Source organism: Staurois parvus, unplaced genomic scaffold (assembly GCF_062004578.1).
Source record: "Staurois parvus isolate SC_StPar_1 unplaced genomic scaffold, SC_StPar_1.0 ptg000297l, whole genome shotgun sequence".
Classification (NCBI taxonomy): domain Eukaryota; kingdom Metazoa; phylum Chordata; class Amphibia; order Anura; family Ranidae; genus Staurois; species Staurois parvus.
Window position 1 is genome coordinate 5,325,568 of NW_028318093.1, and position 26,941 is coordinate 5,352,508.

General features: G+C 46.7%; 1 protein-coding gene across 1 annotated transcript in view; it reads left to right on the plus strand.

The window, feature by feature from the left end:
- Positions 1–26,941, plus strand: part of BAIAP2L1 (BAR/IMD domain containing adaptor protein 2 like 1) — a 211,338-nt gene that overhangs the window by 91,568 nt on the left and 92,829 nt on the right. Inside the window, exon 3 of the mRNA XM_089682739.1 lies at positions 7,932–8,018. Coding sequence (XP_089538865.1) covers positions 7,932–8,018 — 87 coding nt within the window. The remainder of the gene's footprint in view (positions 1–7,931; positions 8,019–26,941) is intronic.

The window sequence follows — 26,941 nt, forward strand, 5'->3', positions numbered from 1 at the left end:
CTGATTTTTTTTTTTTTTTTATCAATCAAAGTAGCTCTAAACCACACTTCCAAATGCCTTTCATTAATTGGACTCCAGGTGTGCAAACTGCTGACTCCAATTAGCTTTCATTGAAGTAATTAATTTATGGGTTCACATACTTTTTCCTCCAGCACTGTGAATGTTCAATGGGCGTAGTTAATAAAGACATAAGAAATTAGAACTATTTGCGTGTTATTAACTTAAGCACATTCCCTGGAATTCTTAAAGACTGGCACAGACAGATTTTGCGAAAATGTCTCTCATGCATTCTAAAAGTGGTGCAGAATGTGGCAAATTTATGCACCTTTCAAAAACTTGTCCTAGAATTTGGCGCATGCTGCACCATTTTTAGAATGTATATGATACACTTTTGCAAAATCTGTCTGCACCAGTTTCTCTACCTTGACGCCAAAAATTTGGTGTTAATTAGCTCCAATTTCATAAGTTATGAAGTAGTGGTATTTTATCTTGAAATTGACACATTCATTCCATGACACTGTAAAAGTGGGGCATTTTAAAACTATCTGAACTGGGTGCACGAGTCGCTGTCAGAACCAAAACTTTTGCAAATGCTTCATGAATTAGCTACAATACATTAACTAGAGGGATTAATGACAGAAAAGTGGTGCAGCAGCTTAACTGAATCCCCTCTAATAAGTTTGTCTGTTGTGACTTAGATGAGGATCAGATCTCATCTTATGGCAAATTACTGAAGAAAACCAGTTAAAGTGGAAGTAAAGGCAAAACCTAACTAGCTCTAAACTTCTTCTCAGCCACGTTCTAAGCCTAATCTAGCTACCCCTGTAAAGAAAACATCGCTATACTTGCCTAATCAGCAGTCGCTCCAGTGCAGTCCCAGGCTGAGCTGTCAACAGCAGCTTCAGGGTGTCGGAGAGTTAGCTGACAATGGTGGCCCCATAGTAAGTCTATGGGCAACATCACTTCCCAGGCATTTCCTGGCCATTTTTGTCTGTCTCCTGCACACATAGAGTACGATTGGAGACCGGACCAGAGCGGCTGCAGAATAGGCAAGTATAGTGATCTTTTCTTTACAGGGCTAGATAGATTAGGGATAGAATCAGGGGCGGACTGACAACTCATGGGGTCCCTGGGCAATAGGGGATCATGGGGCCCCTGTGTCCTTGCCCAAACTCAAAAAAGCCTATGAAAAAGGTACCAGGGGCACCTCGTGGAGCCCCCTACTGACCCCGAGCCCTCGGGCAGTGCCGGAGTTTCCAAATGGTCAGTCTGACCCTGCATAGAATGTGGCTGGGCATAGGATATAAAGTTAGGTTTTGCCTTTACTTCCACTTTAATACACATACTTTTCTTGTACATTAGTGCTGTTGAACAGAAAATCTTGTATACATCTTATTCTATCCTACAAATCTCTGCACAAATATTCTAGTCAATGGTTTCTTGCACCAAGGGCCATTGATTATTCACAGTGTGAAACTGCTTGAGTTTGTGTTGCTTCATCTTGGCCGCATAGTTAAGGAACTGTACCCTTATCTAAAAATTTACAGTTTTAGAAATGTCTAGTATTGGCAATTTACAATCAGATAATTACAGTTGCAGGCTTTTTAAGATTTGCATACCTTATTTTCCCTTTCCTGCTCGTTCTTTTCATGGAGATCAGTTTTAAGTAATGCAAGCCATAGACGGTTCGTTTATCGACCAATTTTTCGTCCGAAAGAATAATAGGCTGATTTTTGCACTGTTAGTGGGGCAATGGCATCGGCCGATTTTCGCGGCTCCTCATTTCTTTTATCGGTCATGCTGGAAAATTTGTGAAAAATGGCCGATTTTCGCAATCATTGGTGGCAACAGAACGACCGATGTTTCGTTTTTCGTAGGAAAAATCGGCGGATAAACGAACTGTCTATGGCCTGCATAAGACAGATGAATCCATGTCCCTTTACTTCCTGTAACTCTTGTCTATAACTTCATCTGAGGGAGAGGGCACTGGTGATGTAACCTTCCCAGGATGCATGTGTGTCAGGGCCAGGACCAGGAAGTGGAAAAATCATAATTGTATGTAAAAGCAAAGTTTAAATAATTTAAGGTGATTTCTTATCTGCTTGCAGAGTTGAATGCTGATGTGGGTTTGTGAAAGGAGGAAAATGTCCACTCTAAAGCAACAGTGTTAGAAAAAATTAAACCATACCTTTTTAATACATTTTTTTTTTGAGTTTTCAAACTTAAGTATGTAAAGGGATTGGCATGTAATGAGTAAGTTGTGGTTTTTGGGTTCAGAGTCTGGGGTAATAGAGGGTGATGTATAATGTGCTGTTTTGTTTTGAAATTATTAGTAGTGCACCAAAATGAAAATTCTGGTGCTGAAACAGATACCGAAAATTCAGAATGCATGTGGCCGATAACCGAAATGTCTGTGTATGTGGGGGTAGGGAGGCTCCAGTTTTTTTCAGTATTTTTTTCTGCTTTAACCACTTGCTAAACAAACCAAAAACTGAAAAGTTTGGAAAAAAAAAAAAGTTTTTTCTTTATTTTTGGTATAAAATTTTGTAAATAAGTGATTTTTCTCCTTCACTGATGTGCGCTAATGAGGCACTGATAGGCTGTACTGATGGGCACTGATGAGGAGGCACTAGTAGGTGGCACTGATGGGCATTGACAGGCATCTCTAATGGGCACTGAAAGGCAGCACTCATATTGCACTTTTTGTTATAAAATTTTGTAAATAAGTGATTTTTCTCCTTCACTGACTGGCACTGATAGGCGGCACTGACTGGCATTGATTGGCACTGAAAGGCAGCTCATATGGGCACTGATATGTGGCATTGGTGTGCACTTTTAGACACTGGTATGTGGCATTGATGAGGCACTGATGGGCACTGGCATGTGGCATTGATTAGCACTGACAGATGGCACTGCTGAGGCTACACTGATCATCAGGGCACACTGGTCATCAGTGCCCTGATGATCAGTGTACATGTCTCCTCTGTGGAAGGCTGATTACCGGCTCTCCTTTCCTCTCGAGCTGTCAGCGTGACAGCTCGTGATGAAAGAAATGCCGATAACCGGCATTTCCCTATTTACATGCGATCAGCTGTGATTGTACACGGCTAATCACATAACCGAGCCGACATCTTCAGCTCTTTCTGTTGATCGGTGATCGCTGCGCTGTGCGCTCCTGGAGCCGCGCATGCGCGGTTAGAGTGGGAGGACGTCATATGATGTCGTCCCAGAACGAGAGAACCGCCTTACGCCCCTCATTACCTTTATATGGTGGGCGGGAGGCGGTTAATGTATATTATTATTTTTTTTTTTTAACTTATGATTTTGCTATCACATGGGGGACAAATAGTCCCCCATGTGATAGCATATAAGTGACAGGTCCTCTTTGTAGGGGGGAGGGGATGGGGGGGGCAGTGTGTGCAAGGAGGGGGCAGGAGAGGAGCAGTGTATACAGTGAAGGAGCAGTGTATACACAGAGGCTCCCTCACTGGCTGTCACTGTATGTCAGTGCCCGTTTTTAAATGTAATTACCAGCTTTTTTTTTTTTTTAATTCACTATAGCATAGAAAATGAGCTGTCACTCTCCCCGAAGCTAAAGGAAACAAAGGGGCGGGGTCACTGGGTAGTTTTCCCTTTAGCTCCCTGAGAATGACTGATCCGTCTCTGAGCTATAGTGAAGGAAAAAAAGACGGTAATTACATTTAAAAAACGGCATTGTTTTTTAATTCTGTTTAAAAACCAGCACTGACATATAGGCAGCCAGTCACTGTATACAATGCTCCTCTCCTGTCTTTCTCCACCGCGCGCCCTTCACATCTGCAGTACACACAGTCACTTGTATCGGCACCTGTATCGGCTACATTTTTCCTATTGGCAAAATGCCGATAGGGCTATTTTCGTCCGATATGTTTTGGCGGCTGAAATTTCGGTGCATCTCTGGAGATTATGGTAGGTAGGCAATGAAAACAACACGTATCAGAGCTGTTTTATATGCTAGCCTTACCTATTAGCAAATGTAACTTGCTTTCTGACTTAGTCCTCATAACAATGCCCTTTGCAATTTATTAAAAATAAAAAAGGACAAAAACACATGTACATAAGTATTCACAGACTTTGCCATTACACTCAAAATTGAGCTCTGGTGCATTCTGTTCCCACTGATCATCCTTGAGATGTTTCCACAACTTGATTGGACTCCGCCTGTGGAAAATTCAGGGTAAAGGGTATGATCAAGTCCAAAAACTTAAAGATGAATGAGAGTCCCACAGGAGGGTGTCGCACAGATTCAATAATTTCTTCTCCACCACTCGTGCGTAATAAATGAATTTCCCACTCACCAGAAGGTGTTGACCTCTCTTTTGTCAAATCACGCTATGGTAATCAAATGGTGTCATCATAAGATGAATCTCTAGTCTCCCCTTCTTATAGTAGCTCTCACTGAAGCATAAAAATTGAAATGCAAATCTATGTAAAGTCCTCTCTCTCAACACCACGTGTAATGGTAAACCAGAAGGTGTTGACCTCCGTTTTGGGAGGTCAAAGCACGCTATGGTAATCAAATGGTGTATGGATTCCCAACTGCAGACTCGCCACCATGCTTGAATTCACTGAGCTCCTGAGAGCGACCCATTCTTTCACAAATGTTTGTAGAACTTTTATACATCTGTGGCCATGGAGGTGATTGGACCACCCGAATCCAATGATTTGGAGGGGTGTCCCAATACTTTTGGCAATATAGTGTATTTTACAGTATCATTTTGTGGCCTCCCTGTTGCCCACCAAGGGTCCTGCATTAGGATTGTGATAACAGATGGAGTAAATCATGGCAGAGCTGTGAGGTGAACAGTGGTGGGTTAATGTACAAATACAGGCAATGTAAGATGGTTTGAGCGAACCACTGTTAAGGCATCCTATCATTTTATTAGACATTTTTGCCAGCACAGATTCACATGGAAACAACAACGTTTGGGTTAATGCTACTTTCATTGTTTAAGGCTTGATGATGTAAAACAAATGTTTTATATCTTTTTATTTTCACAGTTTATATCAAATATTTATTTTACAAATAAACTTTTAATACTGACTTCAGACCACCTTTATTTGATGGAAAATCCATATATTATAACCCATCTGAACAGATCAGCCAGATAGGGAAGAAATCACTCTTCTGAGCTATTGAGCTCTGTATTCTATATGATGGTTCCATAGAACAGTGAAAGGATTTTTATTGCTCCAGCTGCTGGTTGGAAATAGGTATGCATGAAATATGTATGTGTATATTTTTAGTATTTTCCATGACCACAAATGTATACAAATTGTTATACATTCCCTTAAGTTTCTGCCTTTATTCACTTTGAGTTTATACTTTTGAAATTTGGAAAGTCCATTCATTCTGCCAAGCAGTGTCTATTTAAGGCTTGAAAGCATAGCCATGTGCAGAGCGTAGTATCTGGATCTAAGTGAAGTTATCCTAAATAATTAAGACATTGTGTGCCACTGAAATGTAGCAGGTTGAAATCTGATTCGGTGTATCAAATACTGAAGCAGTTTAGATAGATTAAGTGTACATTGCCATCAGGACTTTCTAAAATAACATTGTGCAGATTCCTACCTACTGCCTAGGACTTGCCTCTTGATGATTTACTCTGAGTTATTGGCTATCAAGATCTGTGCTCTTTGCAATAAAATACACCCAGTGGCTTTTCTGTACTATTTTAATAATCCTACTTCTTACAGAATGTCCTAAGCCAGCAGAGGACAAACTATTAATTCTGGTAATTTACATGCGTTAATACCTAACTCTTAAAGAGGACCTGTACTATGCAGGCTGTGCCCAAAAATGCAAGTTAAAGGACTAGTTGCAGTTTTACCTGTGGGCTCCCTGCAGTTGATCATTTTTCATTACTGACTTGCAACGCCTTGTTCCAACCAATGTACATCTTGGTAGAGGCAGGCATTTTCTCTGGTCACAGCTACTTCCTGATAATATTTGAACTGAGCATTGATGGGAGAATAATCTAGAAGCAGTAGGAGAGGTGAAAGAAGCAACCCCTCTGCTAACTTATACACTGTGATATGAGGGATGTTTAGCTCGGTGGTAGATGAAGTTTTTGTTTAGTGAGTCCACGGCAGTCGGCTATTAGGTTTAAGGGTGTGGCAGTCTGTTTTTAGTAAAAGGAACAAAATTAATGTTCATACAAACATGAGTTACCCACACAGGGGTTCTTCTCCAGTAAATAAAACAAAAGGAAAAAAATACCAAGCTACCTGGCTCTTAGGGTTGCTCTGCCCTGACTTGCAGTTCCTTGCTGCACAGGCCTACTATTGACTCAACAGGATTCTCCAGCAATCCCAACCCCTCCAGGTTTGCTCACTCTCCCGAGACTTCCAGACCTCTTCCAGCCCCCTTGGACTTGCTAGCTGTCATGGTTTTCCCAGCCTACTAGACTCTCTCTTGGTCTCCCATGCCTGTGTAGCTGTCACAGCGTTCCCTGTGCCTCCAGGCAAGAAGTCCCTCTCACCAGGGATGCAGTGTCAGACAGATGCAACCAGCAGGTCTCCTGACAGGGCTCTGAATCCAAATGGCAGCAACTGCCCTGGACTGTGCTCAGATCTGGCTAACAAGTGTGTGCACCTGGGCGCGCACGCAACCTGGACACAGGACTTTGCTTTGTATAAGCAATATTTCTTATTGGGAAGGTTATATGTAAAAAGGATAAGATGGCGTTGGGAACTCTGTGTTTAATGGTGTATCTGGTTATTTACTTACAATAAAATAGTGCCTGTACAATGCTATTTGGACTATGGCAATATGGTGCGGTCTTCTAAAAACGGCACCTGAGGGACTATGTAAAGATGGACTTATGGGTCATCCAGTCATAACCCTCTGAGGAAGTCGCATGACCCGGCAACAAAACACATAGGGACAATGGTACATTGGATGATGAGCCTTCTTACTGGAGTTTTTCCTTTTGTATGTGGCTGAGTGAAGGAGAGCAGGAAAAACTGGAGAAAGTGGCTTTAAAGGGAAAGTGACCTGGTATATGAAATAGCACTTTGATGTTCTGGGAACCTGAAGGAGGAGGAATTTTGGAAAATGAATCCTGATGGTTATACATGTCCATTCAAAGGGGATAGAGGCCAATATTGACCATGCAGTAAATAGCCTGGTCATTGATTCCAGAAGGAGATGAGAAGGTGTCGTAAAGGGAAAGTTCCATAAAATAAAGATGGATTATTGCAATTTAAAGCTGAATCATCTGAAGAATCTGGAGGTCCATTATTTGTCTGGTAAAGGACAAAAGGCACATTTGACCATGCATAATGTGTAAGGTTGTACTTTTAAGGTGAGAGGACATCTGGTGTTGATGGCAACACATGTATGAGGATAATCACATCTTTTTTAAAGGTGGAAAAACCTTACGAGAAAGGGCACTGAACGTTTTGAGTCTTTGTGTGATTCAATATCCTGACAAAGTTTGCGTTCAAGAGACTTTATTTGAATTTTTGTGTTTACATGCCTTTTTATCATTTTTTTTTTCCGCATGCATTTATAATAAGGTTTTGGTATAATAAGCACTGCACCATTTTACCATAGTAAGATTGTACATATTGTGCGTATTAAACACAAGGGGTCGCTCACTGTGCACGGGTGCCATTTACAGAATGCCTTGCATTTTTCTCAATGAATACACGGCACCCTCTGATTGGACAATGCAATAAAATCCATACTTGGAGTGCAACTTTAACAGAGATGATATTGATGTTCCATAATCTTCACAACAAATATTGGTATACAGGCAAGGGCTCTATAATTACGGTTTACTGGGTTTGTGCAATGTATATTAGAGTATCCTTTTTATAAAGTGGGTTAAATAGTGTGATTATGTCATGTGCGTTTCCTGTTTTTACTAATTGTATGTTTCTTCTAGCAATGGTACAAGCTGGAAAAGCTTATTATGATGGATTGGCCAGGGTGGGAGAGATGACTACAGTATCACCAGTATCAAAAGAACTAGGTAAGTTCTGAAAGAAACATTCTTTTCTGTTTTGTGTTCAATGGAAAATTATTAGAGGGTAAAATAGTCTTCTGTCTCTGGATGTTACTGGAGAATCTGTAACTTCCAATGTAACTAAAGTAATGTGTTCTCCTGGCTGTTCTCTTGCTAAAGGTGTGTTTGGGAGCAAACATAGTACATTGACATCTGAAGAATTTATATCTCTGTTTGCATAGTTGGTTTGGTTCAACTGTGAGAGCAGAATGATTATCAAAAGAGAAAAAATACAGATCAAGGTTATATATAGACTACCTGAAGGACCACTAAACGCCGAATGTTAAATGGCACAATGTATATTTGAGGTACCTCTTGGAGGTTGTGCAATCATGTCCACCGTTATTTGAGAGTTAGTTGTAGGATTGTTGTTGGACACAGATTTAAATGTACTCTGCTTTACTTTCAATGATGTCACTGCCCTGGAAACAATATGCAGATGACTCTGAAGTGAAGTTTTTTTCCTTAACGTGCTCAGATCCTACACCCTTCTTCAAAGGCAAAAACGTAACCTGAAAACATATTACACTGGAAGCTCTGTGTTCCTGCAAAAGGGTATATAAGACTGGTCTGCGGGGATGCACTGGATGCCTTCAGCTGCCATTGTGCTCTTGCTGAGCATCCCTGTGCCTTCAAGGAGGGTGGGCTTCTTTCAAGCAAACCTGCCCTTAATCTATCCACTGCTATGTGTGCTCCAACTTAGACTCTTTCAATACTATAGTTAGGACCTTGGTATACAGAGGAGCCTTGATGTAGGCACTGCAGTTTACACATAGATTTGAAAATGTGTGCAAACTAAATCCTCTGTTTTTAAGATGCTGGGAAATTTTTTTGTAATGTGTATATGACTGGTCCTCTTTCAAAATATAATCCGAGTTCATGAATTAATAATAAAAGACCTCCTGCGCTAAAATGGATAACCTAATTCTAAGCTGCTCACACTCGCCTTAACCACAAGGTAAGTACAAAAAAGGAAAAAATTGTGAAGCGCTAGCATAACCTACTGTTCTAGGACAAACATATTGTAATGCAATATAATGGATAGCATAATAAAATGGGTGTACAATAATATAAATACACAAACGGAATTATTAATTACAGTGATACAGTGCATGTGCTCATATATTCAAATGCAGTTCATGCTATGTGAAAGTCCATAAGAAAAAACTTTCCAAATTTAGTGACCAAAACGACACAGCAAGCTACGTGGGGTGATCACAGTGCCACACGATGTGCAGACAAATGGCCAAAATGGCCCCTCACCTCCTTATTGCGACCCTACGGGTCAACTCACTTTGTGGGTGGCCCACATGCATCAGGAAAGATATCACCAGGGATGGAATGCTAAGGATAACGACCTTATTGCTTCTGGATCTTCTCCTATCTCAGGGATACTCAAATCCACGTGACCATAGTAGGATAATATTAAAAACAGAACAAATCCTCCACAGTGTAATCCTGCTTTTTATTGGATATATAAATAAACAAAGCCAATTGCCCACTCACATTAAAAAAAGTACATAAACGCCATTTTCCCATATCATGGGTGTATACTCATGGTTCTGATGCTGGATAACATACAGCTCCACTCGCTCCTACTTAGGAGATTGGGTCACCCGGCTCCTTCCGTGCTCTTTGGCGCTGCTACAACCACCTATGAATTAGTTTCTATTATAGCAAGAAAACTATGCCCAGTGGTTAAACTCCATCCTGCAATTTATTTGCTCAAAAGGAGATTTGAATATGTCTGTATGGGGAAGCCTTCTTGTTTACCCATGTTTGAAGACTTTCATGCCTTTGCTTATATTGGTGTCTACAAACAAGTAAAGAATTGGTAAAGCCAAGGTTGCACCTTTTTGATTGTCAGCAAGTAGTAAAATGGTTAATGATCTTTTACCATCTTTTATCTCTGAGTGTCAAAAATTAAGTCAGTGATAGATTCCTTGCTACACACAATGGCAGGGAATTGAGAATATAGTCCCTGCTTCAAGTATCACTAGCCCTAGACCTACAAATAATCACTTCTCTGTACGGCTTACCTCATCCCATCTCCATTCACAATGGATAATTCTCTATACTGATGGGGTTTTTTTTTATATTGTTTTATTATGCTTTCATCAGTGTTATTGATATATCAATTTATTGACTACCCCTGCTTAAATTACGTCTGTAGGCACATCTGTTACATCTATTAGTTATTTCAGTAATTAATAAATTTATAATCAAGTTATAGAAGAAAGCCTAATAATGTTTTTGTGGCAATATTATAAGGAAACACTGCGTTTACCTACAGGGAGGTTACTTTAAAACATTGCCAGAATCTCTTACAATAGCATAGGGAAGTCTTTGAGGCCTGATATATTCACTCATAAGATTAATGGCAGCAGAACTATTGTGTCCTCTATTGTATGTGGAATAGCCACAGGCACAGAACGCTGAGTTATGATTTCAAGGCCACACCCCTTGTACTGAAACAGTAGGTAAAACACTTTATTGTTGTGCATACATCATCATGTAGGATGGTAGACATGTTGGTGCACTGTTCAATAGAAAATTCCTCAGCATGCAGGTCTACTAAGAAGTAACAGGGCCTATCTGCTTTTTTTGAATTTAAAAAGTGATGATTGGCTCTACAAGTTAAAACAGAACTTCACGCTCTCAATCAACATGGACTATTTCTAATCATTATGCTGCTAGCATTAGTAAATAGATAGGAAAGTATATCATATTTACTTGTTTTAGCCTTTTGCATTTATTCATTTACTTCCTGGTTTCCATGCCTAGGCAAATGATGTAATACATCCCAGGAGTAATGAGGAGGGGAGGGTTCTCAGCTCAGCCAATGCCTGAGCTAAGGACAGATGCATTCCTGGAAGTAATTGCTGCATGAATTATCTGCCCTTACTCAGGATGACCACTCCCAGAAATGCCAGGAGGTGTTTTTCAAAACTATTTCTCAGCAAAATAAAGCATGGAGACATGGATGGATGGAGGAGTTTGTTTTGAATATTAAAAATGAATTTATATAGCATATTTGGTTTGTGGTACTCAGATGCAGTGCAGTTCCACTTCAATATTGCTACAATGGCAATGGAGTCTTTTACTGTGACCTGCTCTACAATTAAGCCCATGAGATGGTGAAACGCGTAAGCAGGGCATGGCTCCTGGTGTGTGCTTCAGTTTTCTCCTTTTGACAGACTGAAGGATTCTTTTAAACACATCCCCACATTAAATGGAGTTTGGCTCTTCATCGGTGACCAATTTAGCCATATTTTGTTGTTCTGAGCTTGAAGATTGGAAGGTATTAGGAAAGAAGACAAACTCACTGCTCATGTTCTGTCATAGTAATTTTTATAGTCTTTTTATAACTCAATTCATTAGTCAGTTTGAACTGATCTGGTATTCTAGTGAATCTGTATAAAATTTAAGGTTGGGTAATCTGTGCTACCCCAGCTTTGTAGGATAAATATATGTTTGTATAATTATCTTTTTAAGTTACCCCCATCCCCAATACCTCCCAAAAGCCTTGTACTCGTCCACACTCCTGTGAGATCTGCACTGTGCAACCCATAGAGATTTACACAGAGGCTACTGCAACTCTCGGACCCTTAATTCTTCTGTGGATGCACTGAGAAAATCGTATTAATTCCTGTATAGAAGGCCGTCCATTAAGCATCCCAAGGACAGAAGAGCATTCCATTAGAATGAAAGAGATGTTCTCCACATATGTGCAGATAAATTGGGGCCTGGCCAATAGGTTCGTAGTGGTGGCAGTGGGAGTATAACCTAAAGGATAGTTAACCTGTAAAGCAGTGGGTCGCGACCCCTTTGGGGGTCGAGCGACCCTTTCACAGGGGTCCCCTAAGACCATCAGAAAACACATATTTCCGATGTGTAAAGAGCAGCTACTGTGTAGAAAGCAGCTGCTGTGTTGAAAGCAGCTACTCTGTTAAAGCAGCTACTGTGTTGAAAATAGCTACTCTGTTAAAAGCAGCTACTGTGTTGAAAGCAGCAGTATTGGAGGTAAAATGACACTCTTGAATTATAATTACTGGGTAAATAATTTTATGGTTGGGAGTCACCACAACATGAGGAACTGTATTAAAGGGTCACGGCATTAGGAAGGTTGAGAACCACTGCTGTAAAGGAAACTTGCTATTTCTTGTAATGCTTAGTTATCCTAGATATTTAATATTTCTGATTAGCGTATTTACAAGTATGCAACCAATGATGACAAAATAAAATTAGAATGTTTAATACATACACTACTTCAGAGTCAGCAACTCAAAAAATTGAAGGAGATGGATCAGAATGGAAGCCTGGCAATTAGCATTTTTAATAGGTCAGTGATGGCAGTCAGTTTTTCTCTTCACTCTTTTCTGTTTCTTTCAATCATAGGACTTTTACGGTTATTGATTAGACACATATATGCCCAATTTGAGTAAATTTCCGTGCTTCTCTGTATTGCATGAGTCTCAGCTATATAATATATCCAGCCACAGAGCCTCCTATAGTCCCTGTTCTTTTTGCAGCAGCTGCAGGTCAGAGTAATCAAACAGAAGGATTAGGTTAAGTCTTTCACAATAAATTTTCCTTCAGCAGAAATGTGTTTAAAGCACAAAAAGAACAAAGATCAAATCAGTATTACAAAAGCATATTTCATGGACTTGGACCGGATTTCACATTCTGACCTGTTTGTTATTTGTTTTAATCAAACAAAGAAGTCTGGTATAAGCTCTCAATACTTCTGTTATTTTGGGGGTAGGCTTTAAAACACAGATGCAGTAGTTTGGTAGTCGGTAAAGATGAGGAAAAGTGATTCTAATACTAGCATTATATGTTAGAGGAGTTTTACGCCTTCATAAAACTGCAGATTCCCCGATTTTTCTATTCTGAAAATTAAAATAGGTATGCAAACCTGTAAAGGTCTGTATGCCCCCAAGTGCACCCACCTGCAACAGCCATTGTGAGAGAGGTCGCTTTTCCAGTTACATTTTTAATATAATTATTTTTATTTTATTTTTTTCAGGTACTTATATAGCCCCGTCAATTTACGCAGCACTTTACATATACATATATATATATATATATATATATATATATATATATATATATATATATATATATATATATATATATATTGTACATTCATATCAGTCCCTAACCCTCAAGGGGCGTACAATCTAAGGTCCCTAACTCACCTTAATATACAAGGGCCAATTTAGACAGGTTCCAATTAACCTACAAGCATGTCTTTGGAGTATAGGAGGAAACCGGAGTACCCGGAGGAAACCCATGCAGGCACAGGGAGAACATGCAAACTCCAGGCAGGAGGTGCCGTGGCTGAAATTCAAACCAACGACCCTAGTACTGCCAGGCGGAAGTGCTAACCATTTAGCCACAGTGCTGCCCTATACCTTTTAGTTAAAGTAAAATGTTTTATAAAACATGGCAGGAAACATAGTAATATTAAAACATAACTCCACTTTTGTTGAGAAAAAAAACATTCTCCTCTTGGTTATCCATGTACGTTGCAAGGATTTTAACAAGTTTTGCTGCAGATTGCGACCTTTTTTTTTTTATTCATAAGAAATAGCTGATTGTCTGTCTGTGAGTATGTATGGGAGTTGTTTTACAATTATCAATCAGCTGCTGCACTTGGCAGGGTCTGCATCCCTTTTGGACGTGATTTCCCTTTGGGACTATCTCATCAAAAATTAAATTTGTCGCAGGGGATGCCAAAAATCTGACTTGTACTGTATCTTAGTGCAGATTTCTTGGAGACTCAAGCAGAAAATTACATTTTCATTGGGCATTCTGTACACCATCTGTGTACAGAATGTGCTACAGATTGAAAAGGAAAGGTACATTTTAATAACGTGCAGCTCACATCATATTGTAATTGAAATTTTTTACGAGATTGATATAGATAGATAGATATAGACAGTTATATATATATAGAGAGAGAGAGAGAGAGAGAGAGAGACCCTTTAAGTAGATGTGCTTAGTGTTAATATAATATGGGAAATGTGCACTAAATCCATTCTCCTGACTAATATATTAATTCAAGCCGCTATGTATAAAAAAAATGAACGTTGTATTCCTAAAGAGGCCTCGACAGTGTGTACATTTGCTATTGTGTTGCTTTAAAGCTGTTAGACACATCAAAGGTAAAGTGTATGTAAATGCAATTTTTAAAAAAATTTTGAATAGAGTGGGCACTGGTTAGACCAACTGTCAAGTTTTTATTGCTGTTTTGTCTCCACTGGGGAAATGTACTCCGCTATTCATTTCGATGTCCATTGTCACTGGGACAGAAAGTAAAGGGAAATCCAAAATTTTAGGGTTGTCACCAGAAAAGTAGGTGATGGTAAATTGTGCAATGGGGATGCCTGCTCCTGTGTCAGCTGTCTAAAGGAGAATTCCTTTCAGTTCCACTGACTTCCACTAACTACCTTTTCACTCTGGGACAGAAAGTGAAGGGAAACACAAACTTGCTCTTTCCAGAACTGAAGGAAGGGCTTTTAGATAAACTTTTTAAGATTAGTCAACATGGCTTCTTAGTCAGCCGAGTAGTATACATGTCAACAGTTAAATGAGTTAAGAAAAAGAAGTAAGGGGGGGGGGGGGATTACTAAGAAAAAGCAGAGATGACTAGGAAGAAATTTGGAAGGAGGACCAATTCTGAGGTATTGAGAATGACAGTCAGGAAACTGGAAGTGAGCTTTATATTTATCATTCCTAAACAGATAAAAGCCGCACTGGGATTTGACCATGCTACAATCTTTATTGCTCATGGGAACAAGACCATCCTGTTGGTTGTCCTCCATCAGTGGTTTTCATCTACTTTGTGTCAGAGAGAGTATACTGGGGAAGAGGATATTTCCTGTGCTGTAGCAAAAGCAGTGGGGCTTTACTGAAGTTGGGCCAAGCAGAATCTAGAGTGGGTTCTTTACAAGAGTCTCCAGAGTAGAGATGAGCGAAGAAATGAAAAATTCGATTCGACTGATTCGGCGAATTCGTGGACAATATTCGATTCGAGTCGAATAAATTCGCTGTGAATTTAACTTAAAAAAGGGTGTTTCTAGGCTTCAGAGAGACTTAATATTAGTGCAGAACACTGTACCTTTAATTTAAATGCCCTTGGAGTCTGCTGGGGAAGAGAAATAATACTGTCAGTCAGTATGACATGCAGATGAGTGCCGTCGATCTTAGAATCACCGCACACTTCACTCATTTGGGCAGTCACGGGGCCAAAACCAGAGTGTGGAGCCACAGTGTGGCGGTGAAGGCAGCAGCAATGGGAGGCCATACAGCACCCTATGACAAAAATGGAAACCACCAGCAGTGTGAGGAGACCTGAAAGTGGCACATGGCAGAGTGTGGCGATAGAGACAGCAGCAATGGGAGGCCGTACAGGGACCCATGACACACTCTGGACCTGGCAGCAGCATGAGGAGGCGGTACAGGGGCCCATGACAGATTACGGGCCTGGCAGCAGCATGAGGAGTCGGTACAGGGGCCCATGGCAGATTACGGGCCTGGCAGCAGCAATGGGAGGCCGTACAGGGACCCATGACACACTCTGGACCTGGCAGCAGCATGGGGAGGCGGTACAGGGGCCCATGACAGATTACGGGCCTGGCAGCAGCATGAGGAGTCGGTACGGGGGCCCATGACACACTCTGGACCTGGCAGCAGCATGAGGAGGCGGTACAGGGGCGCATGACAGATTACGAGCCTGGCAGCAGCAACTTGGACAGGAGGACGTTCAGCTTCTGCACCGTCGGGTGCGTGCTCGCAAACTGTTGTCTCTTGGAAACGGATTCCAAGAAAGACTGCTGACGGAATCCGTGAAGAGGAGTAGCAGGAGAAGGAGCATCTGAACGAGCGGAATATGCCAACAAGCGACAACAGTGGCCCATGACAGATTACGGGCCTGGCAGCAGCATGAGGAGTCGGTACGGGGGCCCATGGCAGATTACGGGCCTGGCAGCAGCTATGGGAGGCCCGTAATCTGCCAGCACCCTATGACAAAAAATGGAACCCACCAGCAGTGTGAGGAGACCTGAAAGTGGCACATGGCAGAGTGTGGCGATGGAGACAGCAGCAATGGGAGGCCGTACAGGGACCCATGAGAGACTCTGGACCTGGCAGCAGCATGAGGAGGCGGTATAGGGGCCCATGGCAGATTAGGGGCCTGGCAGCAGCTATGGGAGGCCCGTAATCTGCCAGCACCCTATGACAAAAAATGGAACACACCAGCAGTGTGAGGAGACCTGAAAGTGGCACATGGCAGAGTGTGGCGATGGAGGCAGCAGCAATGGGAGGCCGTACAGGGACCCATGAGAGACTCTGGACTTGGCAGCAGCATGAGGAGGCGGTATAGGGGCCCATGGCAGATTAGGGGCCTGGCAGCAGCTATGGGAGGCCCGTAATCTGCCAGCACCCTATGACAAAAAATGGAACACACCAGCAGTGTGAGGAGACCTGAAAGTGGCACATGTTTGGGGCATGATTCATGGCGGATTTAGTCAGTTGTGTCAGGAACTGGTGGTTTGAAATCCAGACTAATCCACGCCTGATTCATTTTCACAAACGTGAGTCTCTCCACACTTTGGGTGGACAGTCGTGTCCTCCGCGGAGTTGCAATACCTCCTGCCGCACTAAACACGCGCTCCGATGCCACGCTACTGGCCGGGCATGACAGCCTTTCAAGGGCAAATTCAGCTAGTTGGGGCCAAAGGTCAAGTTTCGTTGCCCAGTAGTCAAGGGGATTGTCTACCTCGGTTGGCAGGGTGCTGTCCAAGTAGGCCTAAGCCTGTTGTTTGAGGTCCTGCTCCAGGTCCACCTGATGCTGCTGCTGCTGCTGCGGCTGGTTAGTAGTTTCCTCACTGCGCTGGTGAAGAAAGCTACTCATCATCGACTGCAGACTGAGGCAGCCGCTGCTGGTGGAGCTGCCACTGCTCCTACCACCCCACCCCTCCCCTGCTGCCATGGCAGCGGAACACGAGCGCACAGGGCCCACAGTGTCTGAGGATGGACGTTGGCGCAGACAGGCAGAGACCAGCTGACTACATAGGTGTTTTTTATAGTACGTTATTTTGGCCTCCCTCTCAGCAGGTGTGAAAAAGGCCACCATTTTTGAACGGTAGCGAGGGTCCAACAAGGTGGACAGCCAAAAGTCATCCCTCTGTCTGATGGTTATTATTCGGCTGTCGCTACGCAAGCAACCGAGCATGCTATGGGCCATTTGTGCCAAGGAATGCGAGGGACTCCCTGCCTCCATCTCCACAGCATACTGCCACGGTGCGTCTAGGTCCTCTGTCTCCTCTTCCTCCTCCTCTACCAGATGCTCCTGCTCCTCCACTCCTGTCCGCTGAGTGGAAAAACCACCCATTTCACTCAATAATTCCTGAGCACCAATGTCCTCCTCTACCTCCTCCTCTTCTTCCAGTCCTGCCCCCACAGGGGCCATGTGGCGTTGAGATCTGTGCGCCACGTCTACCGCACCCTGACCAGCCATTGTTAACAGCATTTGTTCCAGGACGTGCAACAGAGGAATGACGTCGTTCATCCCATAGTCCTGCCGACTCACGAATAGCGTGGCCTCCTCAAAGGGCCTGAGCAAGCGCAGGTGTCACGCATGAGCTGCCAATGGCTGACATCTAAGTTACACAGGGAGTACCTTTATCTGCTTTTAACATCAGGAAATCTGTGATGGCCTTTTGCTGTTCGTAAAGGCGGTCTAACATATGTAGGGTTGAATTCCACCTTGTTGCAACGTCACAGCATGAGGAGTCGGTATAGGGGCCCATGGCAGATTAGGGGCCTGGCAGCAGTTATGGGAGGCCCATAATCTGCCAGCACCCTATGACAAAAAATGGAACACACCAGCAGTGTGAGGAGACCTGAAAGTGGCACATGGCAGAGTGTGGCGATGGAGACAGCAGCAATGGGAGGCCGTACAGGGACCCATGAGAGACTCTGGACCTGGCAGCAGCATGAGGAGGCGGTATATAGGGGCCTACGGCAGATTAGGGGCCTGGCAGCAGCTATAGGAGGCCCGTAATCTGCCAGCACCCTATGTCAAAAAATTCAACACACCAGCAGTGTGTGAGGAGACCTGAAAGTGGCACATGGCAGAGTGTGGCGATGGAGACAGCAGCAATGGGAGGCCGTACAGGGACCCATGACAGACTCTGGACTTGGCAGCAGCATGAGGAGGCGGTATATAGGGGCTTATGGCAGATTAGGGGCCTGGCAGCAGCTATAGGAGGCCCGTAATCTGCCAGCACCCTATGTCAAAAAATTCAACACACCAGCAGTGTGAGGAGACCTGAAAGTGGCACATGGCAGAGTGTGGCGATGGAGACAGCAGCAATGGGAGGCCGTACAGGGACCCATGACAGACTCTGAACTTGGCAGCAGCATGAGGAGGCGGTATATAGGGGCCCATGGCAGATTAGGGGCCTGGCAGCAGCTATAGGAGGCCCGTAATCTGCCAGCACCCTATGTCAAAAAATTCAACACACCAGCAGTGTGAGGAGACCTGAAAGTGGCACATGGCAGAGTGTGGCGATGGAGACAGCAGCAATGGGAGGCCGTACAGGGACCCATGACAGACTCTGGACTTGGCAGCAGCATGAGGAGGCGGTATATAGGGGCCCATGGCAGATTAGGGGCCTGGCAGCAGCTATGGGAGGCCCGTAATCTGCCAGCACCCTATGTCAAAAAATTCTACACACCAGCAGTGTGTGAGGAGACCTGAAAGTGGCACATGGCAGAGTGTGGCGATGGAGACAGCAGCAATGGGAGGCCGTACAGGGACCCATGACAGACTCTGGACTTGGCAGCAGCATGAGGAGGCGGTATATAGGGGCCCATGGCAGATTAGGGGCCTGGCAGCAGCTATGTGAGGCCCGTAATCTGCCTGCACCCTATGTCAAAAAATTTAACACACCAGCAGTGTGAAGAGACCTGAAAGTGGCACATGGCAGCAGAGTGTGGCGATGGAGACAGCAGCAATGGGAGGCCGTACAGGGACCATGACAGACTCTGGACTTGGCAGCAGCATGAGGAGGCGGTATATAGGGGCCCATGGCAGATTAGGGGCCTGGCAGCAGCTATGTGAGGCCCGTAATCTGCCTGCACCCTATGTCAAAAAATTTAACACACCAGCAGTGTGAAGAGACCTGAAAGTGGCACATGGCAGCAGAGTGTGGCGATGGAGACAGCAGCAATGGGAGGCCGTACAGGGACCATGACAGACTCTGGACTTGGCAGCAGCATGAGGAGGCGGTATATAGGGGCCCATGGCAGATTAGGGGCCTGGCAGCAGCTATGTGAGGCCCGTAATCTGCCTGCACCCTATGTCAAAAAATTTAACACACCAGCAGTGTGAAGAGACCTGAAAGTGGCACATGGCAGCAGAGTGTGGCGATGGAGACAGCAGCAATGGGAGGCCGTACAGGGACCATGACAGACTCTGGACTTGGCAGCAGCATGAGGAGGCGGTATATAGGGGCCCATGGCAGATTAGGGGCCTGGCAGCAGCTATGTGAGGCCCGTAATCTGCCTGCACCCTATGTCAAAAAATTTAACACACCAGCAGTGTGAAGAGACCTGAAAGTGGCACATGGCAGCAGAGTGTGGCGATGGAGACAGCAGCAATGGGAGGCCGTACAGGGACCATGACAGACTCTGGACTTGGCAGCAGCATGAGGAGGCGGTATATAGGGGCCCATGGCAGATTAGGGGCCTGGCAGCAGCTATGTGAGGCCCGTAATCTGCCTGCACCCTATGTCAAAAAATTTAACACACCAGCAGTGTGAAGAGACCTGAAAGTGGCACATGGCAGCAGAGTGTGGCGATGGAGACAGCAGCAATGGGAGGCCGTACAGGGACCATGACAGACTATGGACTTGGCAGCAGCATGAGGAGGCGGTATATAGGGGCCCATGGCAGATTAGGGGCCTGGCAGCAGCTATGTGAGGCCCGTAATCTGCCTGCACCCTATGTCAAAAAATTTAACACACCAGCAGTGTGAAGAGACCTGAAAGTGGCACATGGCAGCAGAGTGTGGCGATGGAGACAGCAGCAATGGGAGGCCGTACAGGGACCATGACAGACTCTGGACTTGGCAGCAGCATGAGGAGGCGGTATATAGGGGCCCATGGCAGATTAGGGGCCTGGCAGCAGCTATGTGAGGCCCGTAATCTGCCTGCACCCTATGTCAAAAAATTTAACACACCAGCAGTGTGAAGAGACCTGAAAGTGGCACATGGCAGCAGAGTGTGGCGATGGAGACAGCAGCAATGGGAGGCCGTACAGGGACCCATGAGAGACTCTGGACTTGGCAGCAGCATGAGGAGGCGGTATATAGGGGCCCATGGCAGATTAGGGGCCTGGCAGCAGCTATGTGAGGCCCGTTATCTTGCAGCACCCTATGTCAAAAAATTAAACACACCAGCAGTGTGAAGAGACCTGAAAGTGGCACATGGCAGCAGAGTGTGGCGATGGAGACAGCAGCAATGGGAGGCCGTACAGGGACCCATGAGAGACTCTAGACTTGGCAGCAGCATGAGGAGGCGGTTTATAGGGGCCCATGGCAGATTAGGGGCCTGGCAGCAGCTATGTGAGGCCCGTAATCTGCCTGCACCCTATGTCAAAAAATTTAACACACCAGCAGTGTGAAGAGACCTGAAAGTGGCACATGGCAGCAGAGTGTGGCGATGGAGACAGCAGCAATGGGAGGCCGTACAGGGACCCATGAGAGACTCTAGACTTGGCAGCAGCATGAGGAGGCGGTATATAGGGGCCCATGGCAGATTAGGGGCCTGGCAGCAGCTATGTGAGGCCCGTAATCTGCCTGCACCCTATGTCAAAAAATTTAACACACCAGCAGTGTGAAGAGACCTGAAAGTGGCACATGGCAGCAGAGTGTGGCGATGGAGACAGCAGCAATGGGAGGCCGTACAGGGACCCATGAGAGACTCTGGACTTGGCAGCAGCATGAGGAGGCGGTATATAGGGGCCTATGGCAGATTAGGGGCCTGGCAGCAGCTATGTGAGGCCCGTAATCTGCCTGCACCCTATGTCAAAAAATTTAACACACCAGCAGTGTGAAGAGACCTGAAAGTGGCACATGGCAGCAGAGTGTGGCGATGGAGACAGCAGCAATGGGAGGCCGTACAGGGACCCATGAGAGACTCTGGACCTGGCAGCAGCAGGAGGAGGTGGTATATAGGGGCCCATGGCAGATTAGGGGCCTGGCAGCAGCTATGTGAGGCCCGTAATCTGCCTGCACCCTATGTCAAAAAATTTAACACACCAGCAGTGTGAAGAGACCTGAAAGTGGCACATGGCATGAGAGACTCTGGACCTGGCAGCAGCAGGAGGAGGCGGTATAGGGGCCCATGGCTGATTAGGGGCCTGGCAGCAGCTATGTGAGGCCCGTTATCTTGCAGCACCCTATGTCAAAAAATTTAACACACCAGCAGTGTGAAGAGACCTGAAAGTGGCACATGGCAGCAGAGTGTGGCGATGGAGACAGCAGCAATGGGAGGCCGTACAGGGACCCATGAGAGACTCTGGACCTGGCAGCAGCAGGAGGAGGTGGTATATAGGGGCCCATGGCAGATTAGGGGCCTGGCAGCAGCTATGTGAGGCCCGTAATCTGCCTGCACCCTATGTCAAAAAATTTAACACACCAGCAGTGTGAAGAGACCTGAAAGTGGCACATGGCAGCAGAGTGTGGCGATGGAGACAGCAGCAATGGGAGGCCGTACAGGGACCATGACAGACTCTGGACTTGGCAGCAGCATGAGGAGGCGGTATATAGGGGCCCATGGCAGATTAGGGGCCTGGCAGCAGCTATGTGAGGCCCGTAATCTGCCTGCACCCTATGTCAAAAAATTTAACACACCAGCAGTGTGAAGAGACCTGAAAGTGGCACATGGCAGCAGAGTGTGGCGATGGAGACAGCAGCAATGGGAGGCCGTACAGGGACCATGACAGACTATGGACTTGGCAGCAGCATGAGGAGGCGGTATATAGGGGCCCATGGCAGATTAGGGGCCTGGCAGCAGCTATGTGAGGCCCGTTATCTTGCAGCACCCTATGTCAAAAAATTAAACACACCAGCAGTGTGAAGAGACCTGAAAGTGGCACATGGCAGCAGAGTGTGGCGATGGAGACAGCAGCAATGGGAGGCCGTACAGGGACCCATGAGAGACTCTGGACTTGGCAGCAGCATGAGGAGGCGGTATATAGGGGCCCATGGCAGATTAGGGGCCTGGCAGCAGCTATGTGAGGCCCGTTATCTTGCAGCACCCTATGTCAAAAAATTAAACACACCAGCAGTGTGAAGAGACCTGAAAGTGGCACATGGCAGCAGAGTGTGGCGATGGAGACAGCAGCAATGGGAGGCCGTACAGGGACCCATGAGAGACTCTAGACTTGGCAGCAGCATGAGGAGGCGGTTTATAGGGGCCCATGGCAGATTAGGGGCCTGGCAGCAGCTATGTGAGGCCCGTAATCTGCCTGCACCCTATGTCAAAAAATTTAACACACCAGCAGTGTGAAGAGACCTGAAAGTGGCACATGGCAGCAGAGTGTGGCGATGGAGACAGCAGCAATGGGAGGCCGTACAGGGACCCATGAGAGACTCTAGACTTGGCAGCAGCATGAGGAGGCGGTATATAGGGGCCCATGGCAGATTAGGGGCCTGGCAGCAGCTATGTGAGGCCCGTAATCTGCCTGCACCCTATGTCAAAAAATTTAACACACCAGCAGTGTGAAGAGACCTGAAAGTGGCACATGGCAGCAGAGTGTGGCGATGGAGACAGCAGCAATGGGAGGCCGTACAGGGACCCATGAGAGACTCTGGACTTGGCAGCAGCATGAGGAGGCGGTATATAGGGGCCCATGGCAGATTAGGGGCCTGGCAGCAGCTATGTGAGGCCCGTTATCTTGCAGCACCCTATGTCAAAAAATTAAACACACCAGCAGTGTGAAGAGACCTGAAAGTGGCACATGGCAGCAGAGTGTGGCGATGGAGACAGCAGCAATGGGAGGCCGTACAGGGACCCATGAGAGACTCTAGACTTGGCAGCAGCATGAGGAGGCGGTTTATAGGGGCCCATGGCAGATTAGGGGCCTGGCAGCAGCTATGTGAGGCCCGTAATCTGCCTGCACCCTATGTCAAAAAATTTAACACACCAGCAGTGTGAAGAGACCTGAAAGTGGCACATGGCAGCAGAGTGTGGCGATGGAGACAGCAGCAATGGGAGGCCGTACAGGGACCCATGAGAGACTCTAGACTTGGCAGCAGCATGAGGAGGCGGTATATAGGGGCCCATGGCAGATTAGGGGCCTGGCAGCAGCTATGTGAGGCCCGTAATCTGCCTGCACCCTATGTCAAAAAATTTAACACACCAGCAGTGTGAAGAGACCTGAAAGTGGCACATGGCAGCAGAGTGTGGCGATGGAGACAGCAGCAATGGGAGGCCGTACAGGGACCCATGAGAGACTCTGGACTTGGCAGCAGCATGAGGAGGCGGTATATAGGGGCCTATGGCAGATTAGGGGCCTGGCAGCAGCTATGTGAGGCCCGTAATCTGCCTGCACCCTATGTCAAAAAATTTAACACACCAGCAGTGTGAAGAGACCTGAAAGTGGCACATGGCAGCAGAGTGTGGCGATGGAGACAGCAGCAATGGGAGGCCGTACAGGGACCCATGAGAGACTCTGGACCTGGCAGCAGCAGGAGGAGGTGGTATATAGGGGCCCATGGCAGATTAGGGGCCTGGCAGCAGCTATGTGAGGCCCGTAATCTGCCTGCACCCTATGTCAAAAAATTTAACACACCAGCAGTGTGAAGAGACCTGAAAGTGGCACATGGCAGCAGAGTGTGGCGATGGAGACAGCAGCAATGGGAGGCCGTACAGGGACCCATGAGAGACTCTGGACCTGGCAGCAGCAGGAGGAGGTGGTATATAGGGGCCTATGGCAGATTAGGGGCCTGGCAGCAGCTATAGGAGGCCCGTAATCTGCCAGCACCCTATGTCAAAAAATTCAACACACCAGCAGTGTGAGGAGACCTGAAAGTGGCACATGTTTGAGGCATGATTCATGGCGGATTTAGTCAGTTGTGTCAGGAACTGGTGGTTTGAAATCCAGACTAATCCACGCCTGATTCATTTTCACAAACGTGAGTCTCTCCACACTTTGGGTGGACAGTCGTGTCCTCCGCGGAGTTACAATACCTCCTGCCGCACTAAACACGCGCTCCGATGCCACGCTACTGGCCGGGCATGACAGCCTTTCAAGGGCAAATTCAGCTAGTTGGGGCCAAAGGTCAAGTTTCGTTGCCCAGTAGTCAAGGGGATTGTCTACCTCGGTTGGCAGGGTGCTGTCCAAGTAGGCCCAAGCCTGTTGTTTGAGCTCCTGCTCCAGGTCCACCTGATGCTGCTGCTGCTGCTGCGGCTGGTTAGTAGTTTCCTCACTGCGCTGGTGAAGAAAGCTACTCATCATCGACTGCAGACTGAGGCAGCCGCTGCTGGTGGAGCTGCCGCTGCTCCTACCACCCCACCCCTCCCCTGCTGCCATGCCAGCGGAACGCGAGCGCACAGGGCCCACAGTGTCTGAGGATGGACGATGGCGCACAAAGGCAGAGACCAACTGACTACATAGGTGGTTTTTATAGTACGTAATTTTGGCCTCCCTCTCAGCAGGTGTGAAAAAGGCCACCATTTTGGACCGGTAGCGAGGGTCCAACAAGGTGGACAGCCAAAAGTCATCCCTCTGTCTGATGGTTATTATTCGGCTGTCGCTACGCAAGCAACCGAGCATGCTATGGGCCATTTGTGCCAAGGAATGCGAGGGACTCCCTGCCTCCATCTCCACAGCATACTGCCACGGTGCGTCTGGGTCCTCTGTCTCCTCCTCCTCCTCCTCTACCAGATGCTCCTGCTCCTCCACTCCTGTCCGCTGAGTGGAAAAACCACCCATTTCACTCAATAATTCCTGAGCACAAATGTCCTCCTCTACCTCCTCCTCTTCTTCCTGTCCTGCCCCCACAGGGGTCATGTGGCGTTGAGATCTGTGCGCCACGTCTACCGCACCCTGACCAGCCATTGTTAACAGCATTTGTTCCAGGACGTGCAACAGAGGAATGACGTCGTTCATCCCATAGTCCTGCCGACTCACGAATAGCGTGGCCTCCTCAAAGGGCCTGAGCAAGCGGCAGGTGTCACGCATGAGCTGCCAATGGCTGACATCTAAGTTACACAGGGGAGTACCTTTATCCGCTTGTAACATCAGGAAATCGGTGATGGCCTTTCGCTGCTCGTAAAGGCGGTCTAACATGTGTAGGGTTGAATTCCACCTTGTTGCAACGTCGCAGATCAGGCGATGCTGTGGAATTCCGTTCTGCCGCTGCAGCTCAATGAGGGTGTTCTTTGCGGTGTAGGAATGGCTGAAATGCATGCACAGTTTACGTGACATTTTAAGGATGTCTTGCAGTGGGATGGTGGATTTTAGGAACCGCTTGACAACCAGATTGAACACGTGAGCCATGCATGGCGCATGGCACAACCTTCCTTGACGCAGAGCAGACACCATGTTCTTTCCGTTGTCAGTCAACATGGTTCCGATTTTTAGTTTGCGCGGAGACAGCCATCTGTCGATTTCTCTGTTCATTACACTCAGCAGTTCCTCCCCTGTGTGACTACGTTCGCCAAGGCATACCAGGTGCAGCACAGCGTGACACCGTTGCGCCCTGCACATGTGATATGCCGGTCGGGTAATGGGACTTGGCACGGGGGTGGCGGCTGAGGACACGGCGGAAAAAGAGGTGGTAGAGGCGGACATGCTTGCTGGACCAAGGACGTGCAAACGTGGAGGCAAAAGCGTCGTGACCTGTCCAAGTTGCTGGTGCGGCTGTGCCGGCACCACGTTCACCCAGTGGGCCGTAAATGACATGTACTGTCCCTGACCGTAGTTACAGCTCCACACGTCGGCGCTGCCGTGCACTTTGGCAGAGACCGACATGCTCAAAGACTGGCCCACCATCTCTTCTACATGTGAATGCAGGGCTGGCACTGCCTTTTGGGCAAAGAAATGACGGCTTGGCACTCTCCACCGCGGCGCGGCACAAGCCATCATTTCTCGGAAAGGTGCTGAGTCCACCAGTTGGAAAGGGAGGGACTGCAGCACCAGCAACTTGGACAGGAGGACGTTCAGCTTTTGCACCGTCGGGTGCGTGCTCGCAAACTGTTGTCTCTTGGATACGGATTCCAAGAAAGACTGTTGACGGAATCCGAGAAGAGGAGTAGCAGGAGAAGGAGCATCTGAACGAGCGGAAGATGCCAACGAGCGACAACTCCCCTCAGCAGAGGTGTTGGAGCCTTGACTGGCTGATAGAGGGCGATTGACGACGTCGGGTGACGGAGCAAGTAACGGAGCGGGTGATGGAGCGGGGGCTGGGGCAGGCAGAACCGCCGTATGTTTATCACGGTTTTCCCAGGCCACCGAATGGTGACGCTGCATATGCTGACGCAACGCTGTAGTCCCAACATGGGCCCCCTGGCCACGCTTGCATTTCTGGCCACATAGTCGACATACGGCTACGTTTACTTCCTCGGGCGGCTTGAGGAAAAATTGCCACACCACCGAGTAGGAAACTTTGCCCCCGCTACTCTTCACTGGCTGACTGCTACTTCCTCCGTGCGCACCGGCACCACTACTGGCCGTGGTGGTAGGCTGCAGTGGAGCTGGTGCTCTACTCCGTGGACGTTTGGCTCCACTGACACTGATGCGACCCTGCTGCTGTCTCCTGGGCAACCCACCGACTGTTTTGCTCGCTGCCAAGCTGCCACCCTCTTCTC